The following is a 14,374-nucleotide window of genomic DNA, read 5'->3' on the forward strand; positions in this document are numbered from 1 at the left end:
TGTTCTTCGCCAGTTCTTTCATTGCAGCTTTGACTTCTTCCTTCATTACCATTGGTTCTAGATCATATGCCACTTCCTGAAATGGATGAAGATCGATTACACATGTATTAATCTGGGTAAAGGGAAAGGCAACATACCATAAGGGGAATAGCAGCACAGTATCAGTAAGACAAAGGAAGACACTGAGAGGTGCACAAGAGTTACAGACAACAAAGAGAAATACTATTACATACACAATCCTTCAGTATCACTAATAACAAACAATAATCTATGAGTGGTGGATACACAGGCAGACATGCAAGCTGAATAGGTGTGGCTAAGCAAGTAAGTCTATACCCAGGGCCATGGGTTTCTATTTGGCAGAAGACATTTCTACATATGTATTTGAATGTGCTATAAATATATTCATGTATATAGTACAGTAAACAGGGGGCAAAGTTAGGAAAAGTTTTTCGCCATAACCAACCACTTTGTGAGAATGATTCACTGGACGTGGGGGCCTAGGATCACAGTCTCAGGGGAATGCTAAGTCAACTGGCATAACAGAGTTCACAAAGACAGTGTTCTACACCATACTGTGGTAAGTAGGAACTGGTGTCTTAAAAACTAGTGAGTGGCTGTCTAAGATGCAAGTATTGGTCTCTCCCAATCTGAAGGTAAAGAAGAGCGAAGAAAATCAAAGACTTAAGGAAACAATTAGTCCAAAGAACTAAGGGACTACATGAACCACAACCACTACCATCCTAAGACCAGAAGTAGATGGTGCCCACCTATCACTACTGACTGCTCTGATCAGGTTCACAATAGAAAATCCCTGACACAGAGAGAAAAAAAAATGCAGAACCAAATTCAAAATAGAAAAATGACCAAACTTCCTGGTTTAATAGAGACTGGTGGAACTCCCAAGACTGTGGCCCTTGGAACTGATCCCACAGGACTATAAAGTAAACAATAACAATTGTGAGGAATAATCAACCATACAAGACCAATAGGGCAACATCTAGTGAAAAACAAAGCTCAAAAGGCAGGAAAGAAAGACGAATGGAAATGGGGAACCAGGAAGGAAGAGGGAAGAATGCTATTACATTGAGGTAATTACAACTAATGTTACCAAACAAAATATTTATAAATTGTTAAATGGAAAACTAATTTACTTTGTAAACTTTCACCCAAACCACACCTATACACAAAATTAAAAACCCGTACCCAAACAACTACATGTACACCCATGTCCACAGTAGTGTTATTAGCAACAGCCAAAAGATTGCAACAACCCAAATGTCCATCAACAGAAGAATAGATAAGATAAACAAACTGTGGTATATCCACCTAATGTATTATTCAAACACAAAAAGGAATGAAGTCAAGATACATGTTACAATACAGATGAAGCACTATGCCAAGTGAAAGAAGCAAGGCACAAAAGATGAAATATTGTATGATTCCATTTATATGAAATATCTATAATAGGTTAATCTGTAAAGACAAAGAACAGGATAATGATTGACAGGGGACTGCTGGAGGAATAAATGGGTAATATCTGCTTAGTGCAATTTTATTTTGTGGTGACTGTTTCAGAACCAGCAGAGGTGAGCATTATATACTGTTATGAATGAACCTAATGCCTACAAATATATCACTTTAAACTGGTTAATTTTATGTTACCTGAATTTCATAGCATAGTGGCTAAGGCACTTGACTGTTAACCAGAAGGTTGGCGGTTCAAACCCACCAGCCACTCCTTGGAAGGAACGTTGGGCAATTTACTTCCATAATGATACTGCCTCAGAAACCCAAGGAGGGGTTGCTATGAGTCAGGTCTGAATGACGGCAAACAACAACAACAAATAAACAATCAAAAAAATCAAAGGTACATCCAAGGGAAAGGAGGAGATGATGCTTTTGGTTGTCTCTGATTAACAATCAAACAAGCCTCAGAAGATACTGTTCTTTTGATGTCATCACTTATTCATTGCTTACTTTATTTCATATGCTTTTCTAAATGTTTCACATACATTATCATGTGTATTATCACAAGCCCATGAGGGCAAATTCTACAATTACACTCATTTTCAATAAGAAAATTTAGGATGAGAGAGTTCAATGATATGTTGTTGTTGTTGTTATGTGCCGTCAAGTCAGACCCGACTCATAGCAACCCCTCCTTGGGTTTCTGAGGTAGTATCACTACCGAAGTAGATTGCCCAACCTTCCTTCCATTCAAATATATATATAAATGATATATCAGTGAATTTCAGCTGCAAATTTTCACTGATGTATCATTTATATATATATATGGAAGGAAGGTTGGGCAGTCTACTTCTGTAGTGATACTACCTCAGAAACCCAAGGAGGGGTGGCTATGAGTCGGGTCTGACTTGACGGCACATAACAACAACAACAACAACATATCATTGAACTCTCTCATCCTAAATTTTCTTCTTGAAAATGAGTGTAATTGTAGAATTTGCCCTCATGGGCTTGTGATAATACACATGATAATGTATGTGAAACATTTAGAAAAGCATATGAAATAAAGTAAGCAATGAATAAGTGATGACATCAAACGAACAGTATCTTCTGAGGCTTGTTTGATTGTTATCGGAGCTCTGGTAGCGTAGTGCCTAAGGCACTTGACTGCTAACCAGAAGGCTGGTGGTTCAAAACCCACCAGCCACTCCTCAGAAGGAAGATGGGGCAATCTACTTCCACAGTGATACTGCCTCGGAAACCCAAGGAAGGGTCGCTATGAGTCAGGTCTGACTCGATGCCACATAACAACAACAACAACAAACTAAATTTTAGTTCTTAGAATTATGGGAAGATAGAGTTCTATATATTTAGTATTCATGAGTTTTCTTTCACTTATTGTTGTTAGTTGTTAAGTGGGCTTCAATTCATGGTGAGTTTATGTATAACAAATTAAACATTGTTCAGTTCCACACCATACTCATATTCATTGGGTATGTCTGAGTCCATTCCTGCAGCTATTTTCTTATACTTAACCAGTTGCTATAAAGATACAGAAACAAAAAATATGTAATTTTTTTGTTGAAGAAAAAATTCTTCTGCCAGCCCACACAGTGTTCAAAGTATTAAATAATAGAGTTCTCTTAATATATATTTACAATAAATTATATCAAAAGTAAAGAAAAGAAACAACTTATTCTAATAATACATAAAGGATCTGATCTAACAGACCTGAAAAATTAGAAACTTGTCTAAGGAAAGAAACAAAAAATAAAGGAAAATTCTAAAGACATTTAGACCTCTAAAAGAAAAATCTATCAGAGACAGTCACATTCATATATCAGATTAATGTATGGATTGTATTATTGTTATTATTATTATTATTATTATTAATTATTATTATTCAAACCAAAAAACCAAACTCACTGCCATCGAGTCAATTCTGACTCATAGAGACCCCTCCTTTGGTTTCCGAGGCAGTATCTCTACAGAAGTAATTAAATATCCCCTATGCCCAAATTTCCCGGGGTTTGGAGGCTGCTTTTCACTTGGGGGTTGCTCTATATTAAGGTCAAGGCCTGAGGTAGGTGGCCCTGAGGCTTGGGATGCTTTTCACTTGGGTGTGGCTCTATATTAAGGCCAGGGCCTGAGGTAGGCAGGCCTGGGACCTGGATTCTGCTTTATGCTTGGGTGTGGCTCTATATTAAGGCCAGGGCCTGAGGTAGGCAGGCCTGGGACCTGGATTCTGCTTTATGCTTGGGTGTGGCTCTATATTAAGGCTGGGGCCTGAGGTAGGCAGGTGCAGAGGGGTCAGGAACAACTAAGGGAGATTAACTTGTCTGTTAGTTTGTCATCCTGTGGTGGCTTGTGTGTTGCTATTAGGCTGGAAGCTATGTTACCATGTTGCAAAATGGTATCAGGGTTACCCATGGTGGACAGGTTTAAGCAGAGCTTCTTGGCTAAGACAGACTTGGAAGAAGGAAGAGGCCATCCACTCCTCGAAGAAATGGCCAGTGAAAACCATATGAATAACAGTGAAACACTCTCCGATATATTACTGCAAAATTTGAACAGCCCTGAAACCCTGTCTGATACAGTGCTGGAAGATGAGCCCATGAAGTCATAAGGTATTCAGAATTTGACTGGGGAAGAGCTGACTCCTCAGAGTAGAAAAGATCTTAACAATATGGATAGACTAAAGCTTTCAGGACCTCCATTGGCTGATGTGGCATGACTCAAAATGAGTAGAAACAGATGCAAACATACATTAATAATCAAAACATGGAATGAATGAAGTATACTCTAGGAAAACTAGAAGTTGTCAAAAATAAAATGGAACACACAAAAATTGATATCCTAGGCATTAGTGAGCCAAAACTCATTAGTGAATTTTGACCATTTTGAATCAGACAACCATACACCCGGAATGACAAATTAAGAGGAATAGTGTGGCATTCATCGTCACAAAGAATGTTCCAAGATCTGTCCTGAAGTACAACGCTGTCAGTGATAGGATAATATCCATATACCTACAAGGAAGACCAGTTAATACTACTACTATTTGAAATTACACACCAACCATCAAAGTGAAAGATGAGGAAATTTAAGATTTCTACCAACTTCTGCAGTTTGAAATTGACTGAACATGCAATCAAGACATGTTGATTATCACTGGAGACTGGAATGCAAAACTTGGAAACAAAGAAGAGTTACTGGTAGTTGGAAAGTATGGCCTTGGAGACAGAAATAACACTGATCACATGATAGAATTTCGCAAGACCAACAACTTATTCATTGCAAATACCTTTTTTTCAACAACATAAGTGATGACTATACGTAGACTTCACCAGATGGAATACACAGGAATCAGACTGACTACATCTGTCTCAAGAGGCGATAGAGAAGTATAGTATCTTCAGCCAAAATAAGGCCAGGAGCTAACTGTGGAACAGACCATCCACTCCTCATATGCATGTTGAAGTTGAAGTTGAAAACAAGTAAAACAAGTTCATGAGAGTCAAAATATGACCTTGATATTATCCCTTCTAAATTTAGAGACCATTTAAAGAACAGATTTGATGCATTGAACACCAATGACTAAAAACCAGAGGAACTGTGGGATGATATCAAGAATATCATTCATGAATATAGCAAGAGGTCATTAAAAAGACAAGAAGAAAAGACCAAAATGGATGACAGAAGAGACTCTGAAACTTACCCTTGAGTGGAGAAGAGGTACAGCAAATGGAAGAAATAACAAGATTAAAGAGCTGAACAGAAGATTTCAAAGAGCAGCTCAAGCAGACAAAGCCAATTACTATAATGAAATGTGCAAAGACTTGGAATTAGAAAACCAAAAGGGAAGAACATGCTCGGCATTTCTCAAGCTGAAAGAACTGAGGAAAAAATTTAAGCCTTGAGCTGCAATACTGAAAGATTCTATGGGGAAAATATTAAATGATTCAGGAAGCATCAAAAGAAGATGGAAGGAATACACAGATGGAAGGAATACACAGATGGAAGGAATACACAGATTCACTGTATCAAAAAGAACTGGTCGATGTTCATCCATTTTAGGAGGTGGTATGTGATCAAGAACCAATGTACTGAAGTCAAAGCTGCACTGAAGGAACTCACAAAGAACAAGGCTCCAGGAATTGACGGAATATCTATTTGTTTCAACAAATAGAAGCCCCACTGGAGGCACTCACTCAGCTAGGCCAAGAGATCCGGAAGACAGCTACCTGGCCAACTGACTGGAAGAGATCCATATTCGTACCCATTCCAAAGAAAGGTGATCCCACAAAATGTGGAAATTATCGAACAATATCATTAATATCACATGCAAGTAAAATCTTACTGAAGATAATTCAAAAACGGTTGCAGCAATATATTGACAGAGAGCACCCAGAAATTAAGCTGGATCCAGAACAGGACATGGACATCATTACTGATGTTAGATGGATCTTAGCTGAAAGCAAAGAATACCAGGATGATGTTTCCTTATGTTTTATTGACTATGAAAAAGCATTCGATTGTGTGGCATAACCAATTATGGGTAACATTGAGAAGAATGGGAATTCCACAACACTTGATTATACTTATGAGGAACTTGTACATAGATCAGGAGGCTGTCATTTGAACAGAACAAGGGGATACTGCATGGTTCAAAATCAAGAAAGGAGTGCGTCAGGGTTGTATCCTTTCACCATACTTATTCAACTTGTATGCTGAGCAAATAATAGGAGAAGCTGGATTATATGAAGAAGAACGTGGCATCAGGATTGGAGGAAGACTCATTAAAAACCTGTGATATGAGTAGGAAACAACTTGATGGCACCTAATAACAACAATACCATGACCAAAGGCATGTAGGGAAATAGGAAGAAACATTCCAAATCAACTACTTGGTGTTTATGGAGTCTTACAAAAGATAATATTTTTACCATTTCACTATCATATACCCAGTCACACTTGTTTCACTTGATCTTTTTCTATGCAGACTTTGAAAAGGTACTCTTCTATTTTGTGCTTGCCAAGTGGGTCAAGTCACTGAAGTGAGAAGCCAGAATACACTGTTGTTTCTAGTTTACATCAATAACTAAGAAAGCAATCCACCCCCTCACTATTAAAATCATAGGGTTTTAGGGCATCCTACACAAATATACTTTTGGCTGATAACCTAAAGGTTGGTGGTTCAGTGGCTCCGCAGGAGAAAAGACCTGGCGATCTACTCTTGTTAAAATTACTCATTGCCACTGAGTAGATTCCAACTCCTGTCAACACTATGGGACAGAGAAGAACTGCCCCATAGGGTTTCCAAAGCTATAATGTTTATGGTAACAAACCACCATATCTTTCCCATGCAGAGCACCTGGTGGGTTTGAACCACCAATCTTTCAATTGGCAAGTCAGCCTTAACCACTGCACTACTAGGGTCCCTTCTTATAAAGACTATAGCCTAAGAAACTCTCTGGGTCACTTCTACTATGTTATAAAGAGTCATTATGGATCAGAACTGACTTGACAATACACAACAACACAGCTACACACTTCCACAACTCACCCAGTCACCACAATCTTCAAACCTGTGTCCTATGCACCTCATAGTAGTGGTTTCTCAAGCATGTGACAGAGGCCCACACTTTGAAAGATCACTTAGTCTAGCATTTTTGTGTCAATATTACTAATTTTGCTGATCCCTTAATCCCTTGACTTCTCACCACTAATTTTCTCCAGCCCCAACAGATAAAGTAAGGACCACACAAATTACCTAATAAAACTTTATACATAGACTTTAGAGATAGCAATTCAAATCTAGGCTAACTCATTTTTTAGTATATACTCAATCTACAATTTCTCCATCGGGAAAATGAGGAAAGTAAAGTCTATCTTGGAGGATTATTTTACATAATAAATGATTTAATATGAGGTGAGCCCACTGCATTGTGTCTGACAGACAGTAAACCTCCAAATGTGGCATGATGCTGATGCAGATAATACTAAAGGAGTAAAGAGGACAAACTGGCTTTTCTCCCCTAACTGTTTCCCCAATTTAGGGGTCAATTTAAAGTTTGTCCAACTCTAGCTCCCACCTCAAGGCTTTTTAAAATATTTTGAGATTATAAAGCCAAAAAATTTCAGAACAGCTACCTTACTGAACATACAAAGTCTAATTTGTACTATTTATTTTGCTATCCCTTAACAGTAATATCAAGATGAAATTGCTAGAATGATGAAAAATTATTTGCATGTGATGTTGTTGTTGTTGTTGTTATGGGCCCCAACTCATAGCGACCCCTCCTTGGGTTTCCGAGGCAGTATCACTACAGAAGTAGGGTTGCTCAACCTTCCTTTCAAGGAGTGGCTGGTGGGTTTGAACTGCCAGCCTTCTGGTCAGCAGTCAAGTGCCTTAGGCACTATGCTACCAGAGCTCCCTGCATGTGATAGGAGTGTGGGATTATTCAAAGAGAAAGGCATTGGGAATCAGTAGATGAATAATCAGAGCAAGTCACTTCCATCTTCTGTGCAACATACTCTCATTTCCCAATGAGGTACTTAGAAACCTTAAAGAATTAACAATCTACCTCTTTGTGATAGAAAAGAAGAAAAGGCTATGACATGAATACCAATGTAATATGTAGCTTACAGCTCTAAGTCAATTACAATAGTGGCCACATTCAAAGGAAAACCTGTGTATCTAGATCATTCTATTTGCTATCTTCCTCTGTTATCTCATATCCTTTCAACCTCTTTCCCATCTTATAGCTCTCTATGCCACCCAAGCCCCTGAATAAAAATTGGTCTCTGTGACTAAGAATTGAAAGTGATCTCACTAAAACCTAACACCTCAAATGTGTATATCCAATTAAAAAGAAATCCATGTTTGTCATTGCCTTGTGTAATTACTTCACAATGAGAGCAGTAAAGCAGAAAAGGAAGGAGGAGCAAGCCCAAGAGTTTAAATGGCAAGGCCATATTTTTCTGGCTCAAGCAGAAAAAAGTTTATAATGCATATAACCCCAATCTAAATTCAAAATGACGAGTGACGTATAGGCACATTTCTCAGCCAGAACAAAAGAAGTAATTTCAGAGATTTCTGGTAAAATATTAAAAAATAAAGCATTATTTTTATTGGACTTGAAGCTGGGAGTTATGAAATGGAGGTCTGCCAGTATTTTCACAAACAGTGTCTGAAACTTTAGGTCTTATCCCTATGTTGCTTCATGAGGAATAATATTAAATTGTCTTTTGGATGTAAGCCAGTTTGTTAATAGGACTGCCTTAAAAAACACAACTAGACAATCCTTACGTATGCCTGGCTTTCTGACTATCAAATGGGTTGTAAAGATGATTATTTAACATCATATTACTTTACATGAAAAAAAAATTGCCAAGAAACAATGTAATGAGTATAGAAATGGGCTCACCCACAGAAAATGAAAAGTGTTCTTGGGTCATATGTATCAGATCATCTTGATACATATATGCATGTGTCATATTACAATACTCCAAGATACAAGAATTTAAAAGAGAGAAGCCAGTTGCTAAAAGATAGATAGGAAAGAATTTTAAAAGGAATAAATGAAATAAGAATTGAAAAGTCTTAAAAAAAAATCATGTGTAGTAGTGGAGAACATATGTTATATCTAATAAAATATATTACTAGTGAAGGGATCACCTCTAAGAACAGTCTTTCCCAACCTCTAACATATGTAAAAATCATCCAGGAGCCTAATAAAATGCATATTGCAAAGATTCACTTCAAGAGGCTATTAATAGTAGATTTGGAATAGGTGACTATGCCCCACCCACCTCACTCTAGTTGATTCCATCCTTGGACAATAATTAGAGAAAACTCATAAAAGTGAGACAAAGACAACACAGGGAAGAATTCATGAAAAAAACAGACTATCACAGAGCAGAGAGAGTCTTTTAAGAAATATGTAATATTTTAATATCAAACAATTTGGTTAAGAAATAAGAGATTTTAGTCATTTACTTATAGTAGCAAGTTTCAAACTGCACAATGCAACTCATTTCAAGGATCTAGAAATCAATGTAGTGGATTGTGAGACCAGGATTACAGTAAAAATAAAAGATAGTGCATCATAGTATATCACACGTACTGAGTTGGTGTTGTTGCTGTTTTATTTCATTTGCATGCATGTATGCTTGTGTATGTGTGCAAGTGAGTGCACATGTGTGTGAATATTGAGTGTATGTGTGGGAAGCATCACGATTTAAAATTTATTTCTTCCTTGCTGGGAGGACTACAAGAATTAAAGGCAACAGAGGCAAATATTAATTCATACATAATCCTACAATAACAGTAATAACAATAATCAATAATCTGCAAGTGGATATATAGATAGATATGCAAGGTGAACAAGTGTGAGAAAGAGAATGGGACTTTGACAGAGGATATTTCTACATATGTGCCTACGTATACTGCAAATATATCCATGAATACAATAGAGCATTCAGGGGGCAAAGTTATGAAAACTTCTTAGCTACAAGCAAAACCCCTGAGGGAGTAAGTTGCTGGGCCTGGGACTCAAGGCACAGTTTCAGGGGACATCAAGGTCAATTGGTACAAGTCCACAAAGACAATGTTCTGCATCCTACTTTGGTGAGTAGAGACTGGGGTCTTAAAAGCTTGCAAGTGACCATCTAAAGTATTGGTTTCTCCTAGTGTGGAACAAAAAAAGAGTAAAGAAAATAAAAAACATATGGAAACAATTAGTCAAAGAACTAATGGACCAAGTATGCCTGGCTACTACTATAAACTGCTCTAAATGGGATCACATTAGAAAGTCCTGGATAGAGTGGGAGAAAAATGTAGAATAACACTCAAAATTATAAAAAAAGACCAGGCTTACTGGTCATATAGAAACTGATGTAACTCCCAAGATTATGGCCCTTGGTAACCAAAATGTAGAATAACACTCAAAATTATAAAAAAAAGACCAGGCTTACTGGTCATGTAGAAACTGATGTAACTCCCAAGATTATGGCCCTTGGTAACCCTTCAGACCTGTAAATGAGCTTACTCCTATAGCTAAATTTTCAGTCAAACAACAGACAGGTCTACAAGGCGAACAATAACTCTAGGATGGTAGTTACTCCATAGAATCAACCATTCAAGAAAAGTGTAGCATTTGTCCAAGGACAAAGTTCAGAAGGCAGGAAGGAACAAGATAAGGAGGAATGGAAATGAGAAACAGAGGGAGGATGTGGGAGGAATGATGTTACATTTAGGGGATTGCAATCAATGATGGGAAACAAAGTATGTGTGAATTGTTGAATGGAAAACTGATTTGCTCTGTAAACTTTCACCCAGATCACAACAAAAAGTTTTTTTAAAAAATTACTTCTTCCTATAGGTTGAAGTCATAAAAGTCTTAAAGTCACTGGCTTATAATTAGCAAGAAAAAGTCTAAAAAGGAACTCTCAAACTCAAATCCTCAGTAATAAGTCTTCTATGAAGTATAAGAAACTCAGCAAGTAGGGTATCACTAGATCTTGTGAGAATTTAAGCATCCTTAAAATAATTTCTGAGACTTAACATGAACCTAGAGAAAAAAAATCACATATTAATGATCAACTTTTTATTTTAATATAAAAATACTTTTATATGGCACACATTGTTTACTCACAGCCTTAAGCCTGTGCAAGCCTTACCTTTAAGTATGTTTTGGTAAGAACCACATTGATGTCTCCAAAAAGAAATGGTGGATCTCTCTCGATTCTGCAGTTCCTTTAGTCTTTCTGCTAGCCCACCTCTGTTTAAATATAATGTATTGAGTTTAGTTAAAAAAATAAACTTCAAAATAGTTGGAACATTTATATTTTATAAACCCCAACCAGAAATAAATAAATGACAGAATTATAACCTACTTGACATTACACATTCTTCCTAAATGCTGTATTTTCCTAGGTAAGTAGCTTCCTTTTTTAAGGTTTTTTTTTGTATGCTCAGTTTTCTAATTCTTAGAAATACATCTCACTCTCAGAACAGCTTAGTTATTTTCCCATTAGTTCTCAGTTCAAGTATTCAATAAACATTTACTGATTTTCTGCTACATGCTGTATGCTGACATCTAATACTTTGCTAGCTGCTAGAGACACAAAGATGACAAGTCATGCCATGAAGGACCTTACAATCTACCTGACAACCAGATGGGCAAACAAATAAATTTTAAAGTTGGTTCAGAGTTTCAGTCAAGAAATATAACTTGTCAAAACTGTTGCTAGATAGAATACTCAAATAAGAGCATTTGGATATGGGTCCATTGTTTCAGAAACAGAGATAATTGAGAAATAAATACAAACACACTCTGAGGATACAAACACTATAAAAAAGAAAACGATGTATGCCAGAGAAATGATTCATAACAATGGACACACAGGTACGTCACAAAACCACTTTGTCTGCTTATCTATATCTAGCCACCTACTACCTACTACCTATCTACCTACCTACTACCTACAAACCTACCCACCTATCTATCTAGAACCAGCAAACTACCTGTTATTCAGACTAGTCAGCAGCTCCTAACACATTCACCATCTCAAAAGAAATCAAGAATAGCTGTTACTAATCATTATAGGTATATCATTTAACAATGTGTTATTATGTAAGATTATTATGTAATCCACAGCAACCGTAGGTATAACAGAACAAAATGTTGCCCAGTCTTATATGATCCTCACAATAGTTTCTGTGTCTAAGGCCATTATTGCAGCCACTGTGTCAACCCATGTGCTAAGGGTTTCCCTCATTTTTGCTGACCCTCTATTTTACCAAGCATGATGTCTTTCCACAGTGAGTGGTCTCTCCTGATGACATGTCCAAAGTGAGTGAGATGAAGTCTTGCCATCCTCACTTCTAAGGAGTATTCTAGCTATACTCTTCCTCCAAGACCGATTTCTTCATTCTTCTGGCAGCATATAATACACTTCTGAAGTATATTCAATATTCTTCATCAATACCACAATTCAAATGTATCAAGTTTTCTATGGCCTTCTTTTATTCATTGTCCAGCTTTCATATGCACATGAGATGACTGCATATACCATGACTTGGGTCAGATGCACCTTAGTTTTCAAGTTGACACCTTTTTTTTTTTTTTTTTTTAAATACTTTAAAGAGGCCTTTTGCAGCAGATCTGCCCAATGCAGGATGTTGACTGATATCTTGACTGTAGCTAAAGGGCATTTATTGATCCAGAAAAATGAAATTCTTGACAACTTCAATTTCTTTGACATTTATCATGATGTTGTTTATTGGTTTGGTTCTAAGGATTTTTCTATTTTTTTAATATTCAACTGTAATTCCATACAGAAAGTTGTGGTGTTTTGCTTCATCAGTAAGTGCTTCAAGTCATCATTATTTCCTGTAAGCAAGGGTTGTGTCATCTGCATATCTCAAGTTGTTAACGAGTCCTTCTCTGATCTTGATGCCTTCTTCTTCTTCCCACATAACCCAGCTTCTCAGACTATTTGTTCAACGTAGAGATTGAGTAAGTAAGGTGACAGAACACAACTCTGCTGTACACCATTCCCAGTTTGAACCACAGTGTCTTCTTGTTCTGTTTGAATGACAGCTTCTTGATCCATGTCTAGGTTCTGCATGAGTATAATCCAGTGTTCTGGAATTCCCATTCTTCCCAATATTATCCATTATTTGTTATGATCCACACAGATAAATGCCTTGGTGTAGTCAATAAAACACAATTAAACACTTTTCTGTTATTCTCTGCTTTTAGCCAAGATCCATCTGACATTAAAAATGGTATCTTGTTTCTCATCCTTTTCCAAATCTGGCTTGAACTTCTGACAGGTCCCTGTTAATGTACAGCTGAAGTCATTTTTTAAATTATCTTCACAAAACTTGCTTGTATGTCTATAAATCTGTCTTACTATGATGACTTTCATGTTGCTATGATGCTGGAAGCTATTCCACTTATATCTCAAATACCAGGGTATTTGAGAAACCTGGCGGACAGGTTTTAGCAGAGCTTCCAAACAAAGACAGACTAACATTATTGTTGTTGTTATGTGCCGTCGAGTCGGCCCCGACTCATAGCGACCCCTCCTTGGGTTTCCGAGGCAGTATCACTACGGAAATAGGATGCCCCATCTTCCTTCCGAGGAGTGTGGCTGGTAGGTTAAATTGGAAATAACTATATATATTTAAAAAAAAATAACCTCTACCTGGAGAAGTATATGTAAGTAGTTTTTTTTCTTTTTCTTCCTTGCATTTACATGTTTTATTGATATCAAACAAAAGCTATTCAATAATCTTAAAATTTATTCTGAAGAGGTAGTAAATAGGTTCTGATTCTTGATGTTCTTTAGGGAAATATGTTAATGTTATTTAATTATTTATCTGATTCTAAATGCAGATTAAATTTGTTGCCATCAGTAGAAGACATTTTGAAACATATATAGATGTTCTTGAGTCTTGAGACATCCAATCTATAATTTGAAGTAATTTTAAAATGTTCTGAATTTAATACTGTGTAAGAGGTACAGAAACATCGGATACTAAATTTGTGCACTTCATTGTTTTAGTACTTTTACTTAATATATTCTACCCTAGCTCTGTTTCTTGACAACAAGCCATTCATTTTCCCGACCTATATATTTAGTGGATTTAAGTTATTGGAGATTATATTTGGGTTATGTACTTCTGTCAATTAGTATTATAATGTTTAGGTTTGCATTTAACTGTTACTGATCTTGGATGACTGTACTTCTGCAAACACAGTAGAGAATTTCTATACCAAAGTCATTAAAGGCTAAGATTAGAACATAGATGAGTGTTTGGCAGCCCTTGCCACTCTTAGGAAATACAGTGCTATTAAGTAGTCTTTCAGCTGTTCACTCTTTTTATTGC

The 14,374-nt window shown here is 36.8% G+C and overlaps 1 protein-coding gene across 1 annotated transcript in view; it reads right to left on the minus strand.

The window, feature by feature from the left end:
• Positions 1-14,374, minus strand: part of SPIDR (scaffold protein involved in DNA repair) — a 737,299-nt gene that overhangs the window by 575,535 nt on the left and 147,390 nt on the right. Inside the window, 1 exon segment of the mRNA XM_042782083.1 lies at positions 11,155-11,255. Coding sequence (XP_042638017.1) covers positions 11,155-11,255 — 101 coding nt within the window.

Source organism: Orycteropus afer, unplaced genomic scaffold, assembly GCF_000298275.1.
Source record: "Orycteropus afer afer isolate SDZICR_OR568_19922 unplaced genomic scaffold, OryAfe1.0 scaffold00236, whole genome shotgun sequence".
In the NCBI taxonomy this organism is placed as follows: Eukaryota; Metazoa; Chordata; class Mammalia; order Tubulidentata; family Orycteropodidae; genus Orycteropus; species Orycteropus afer.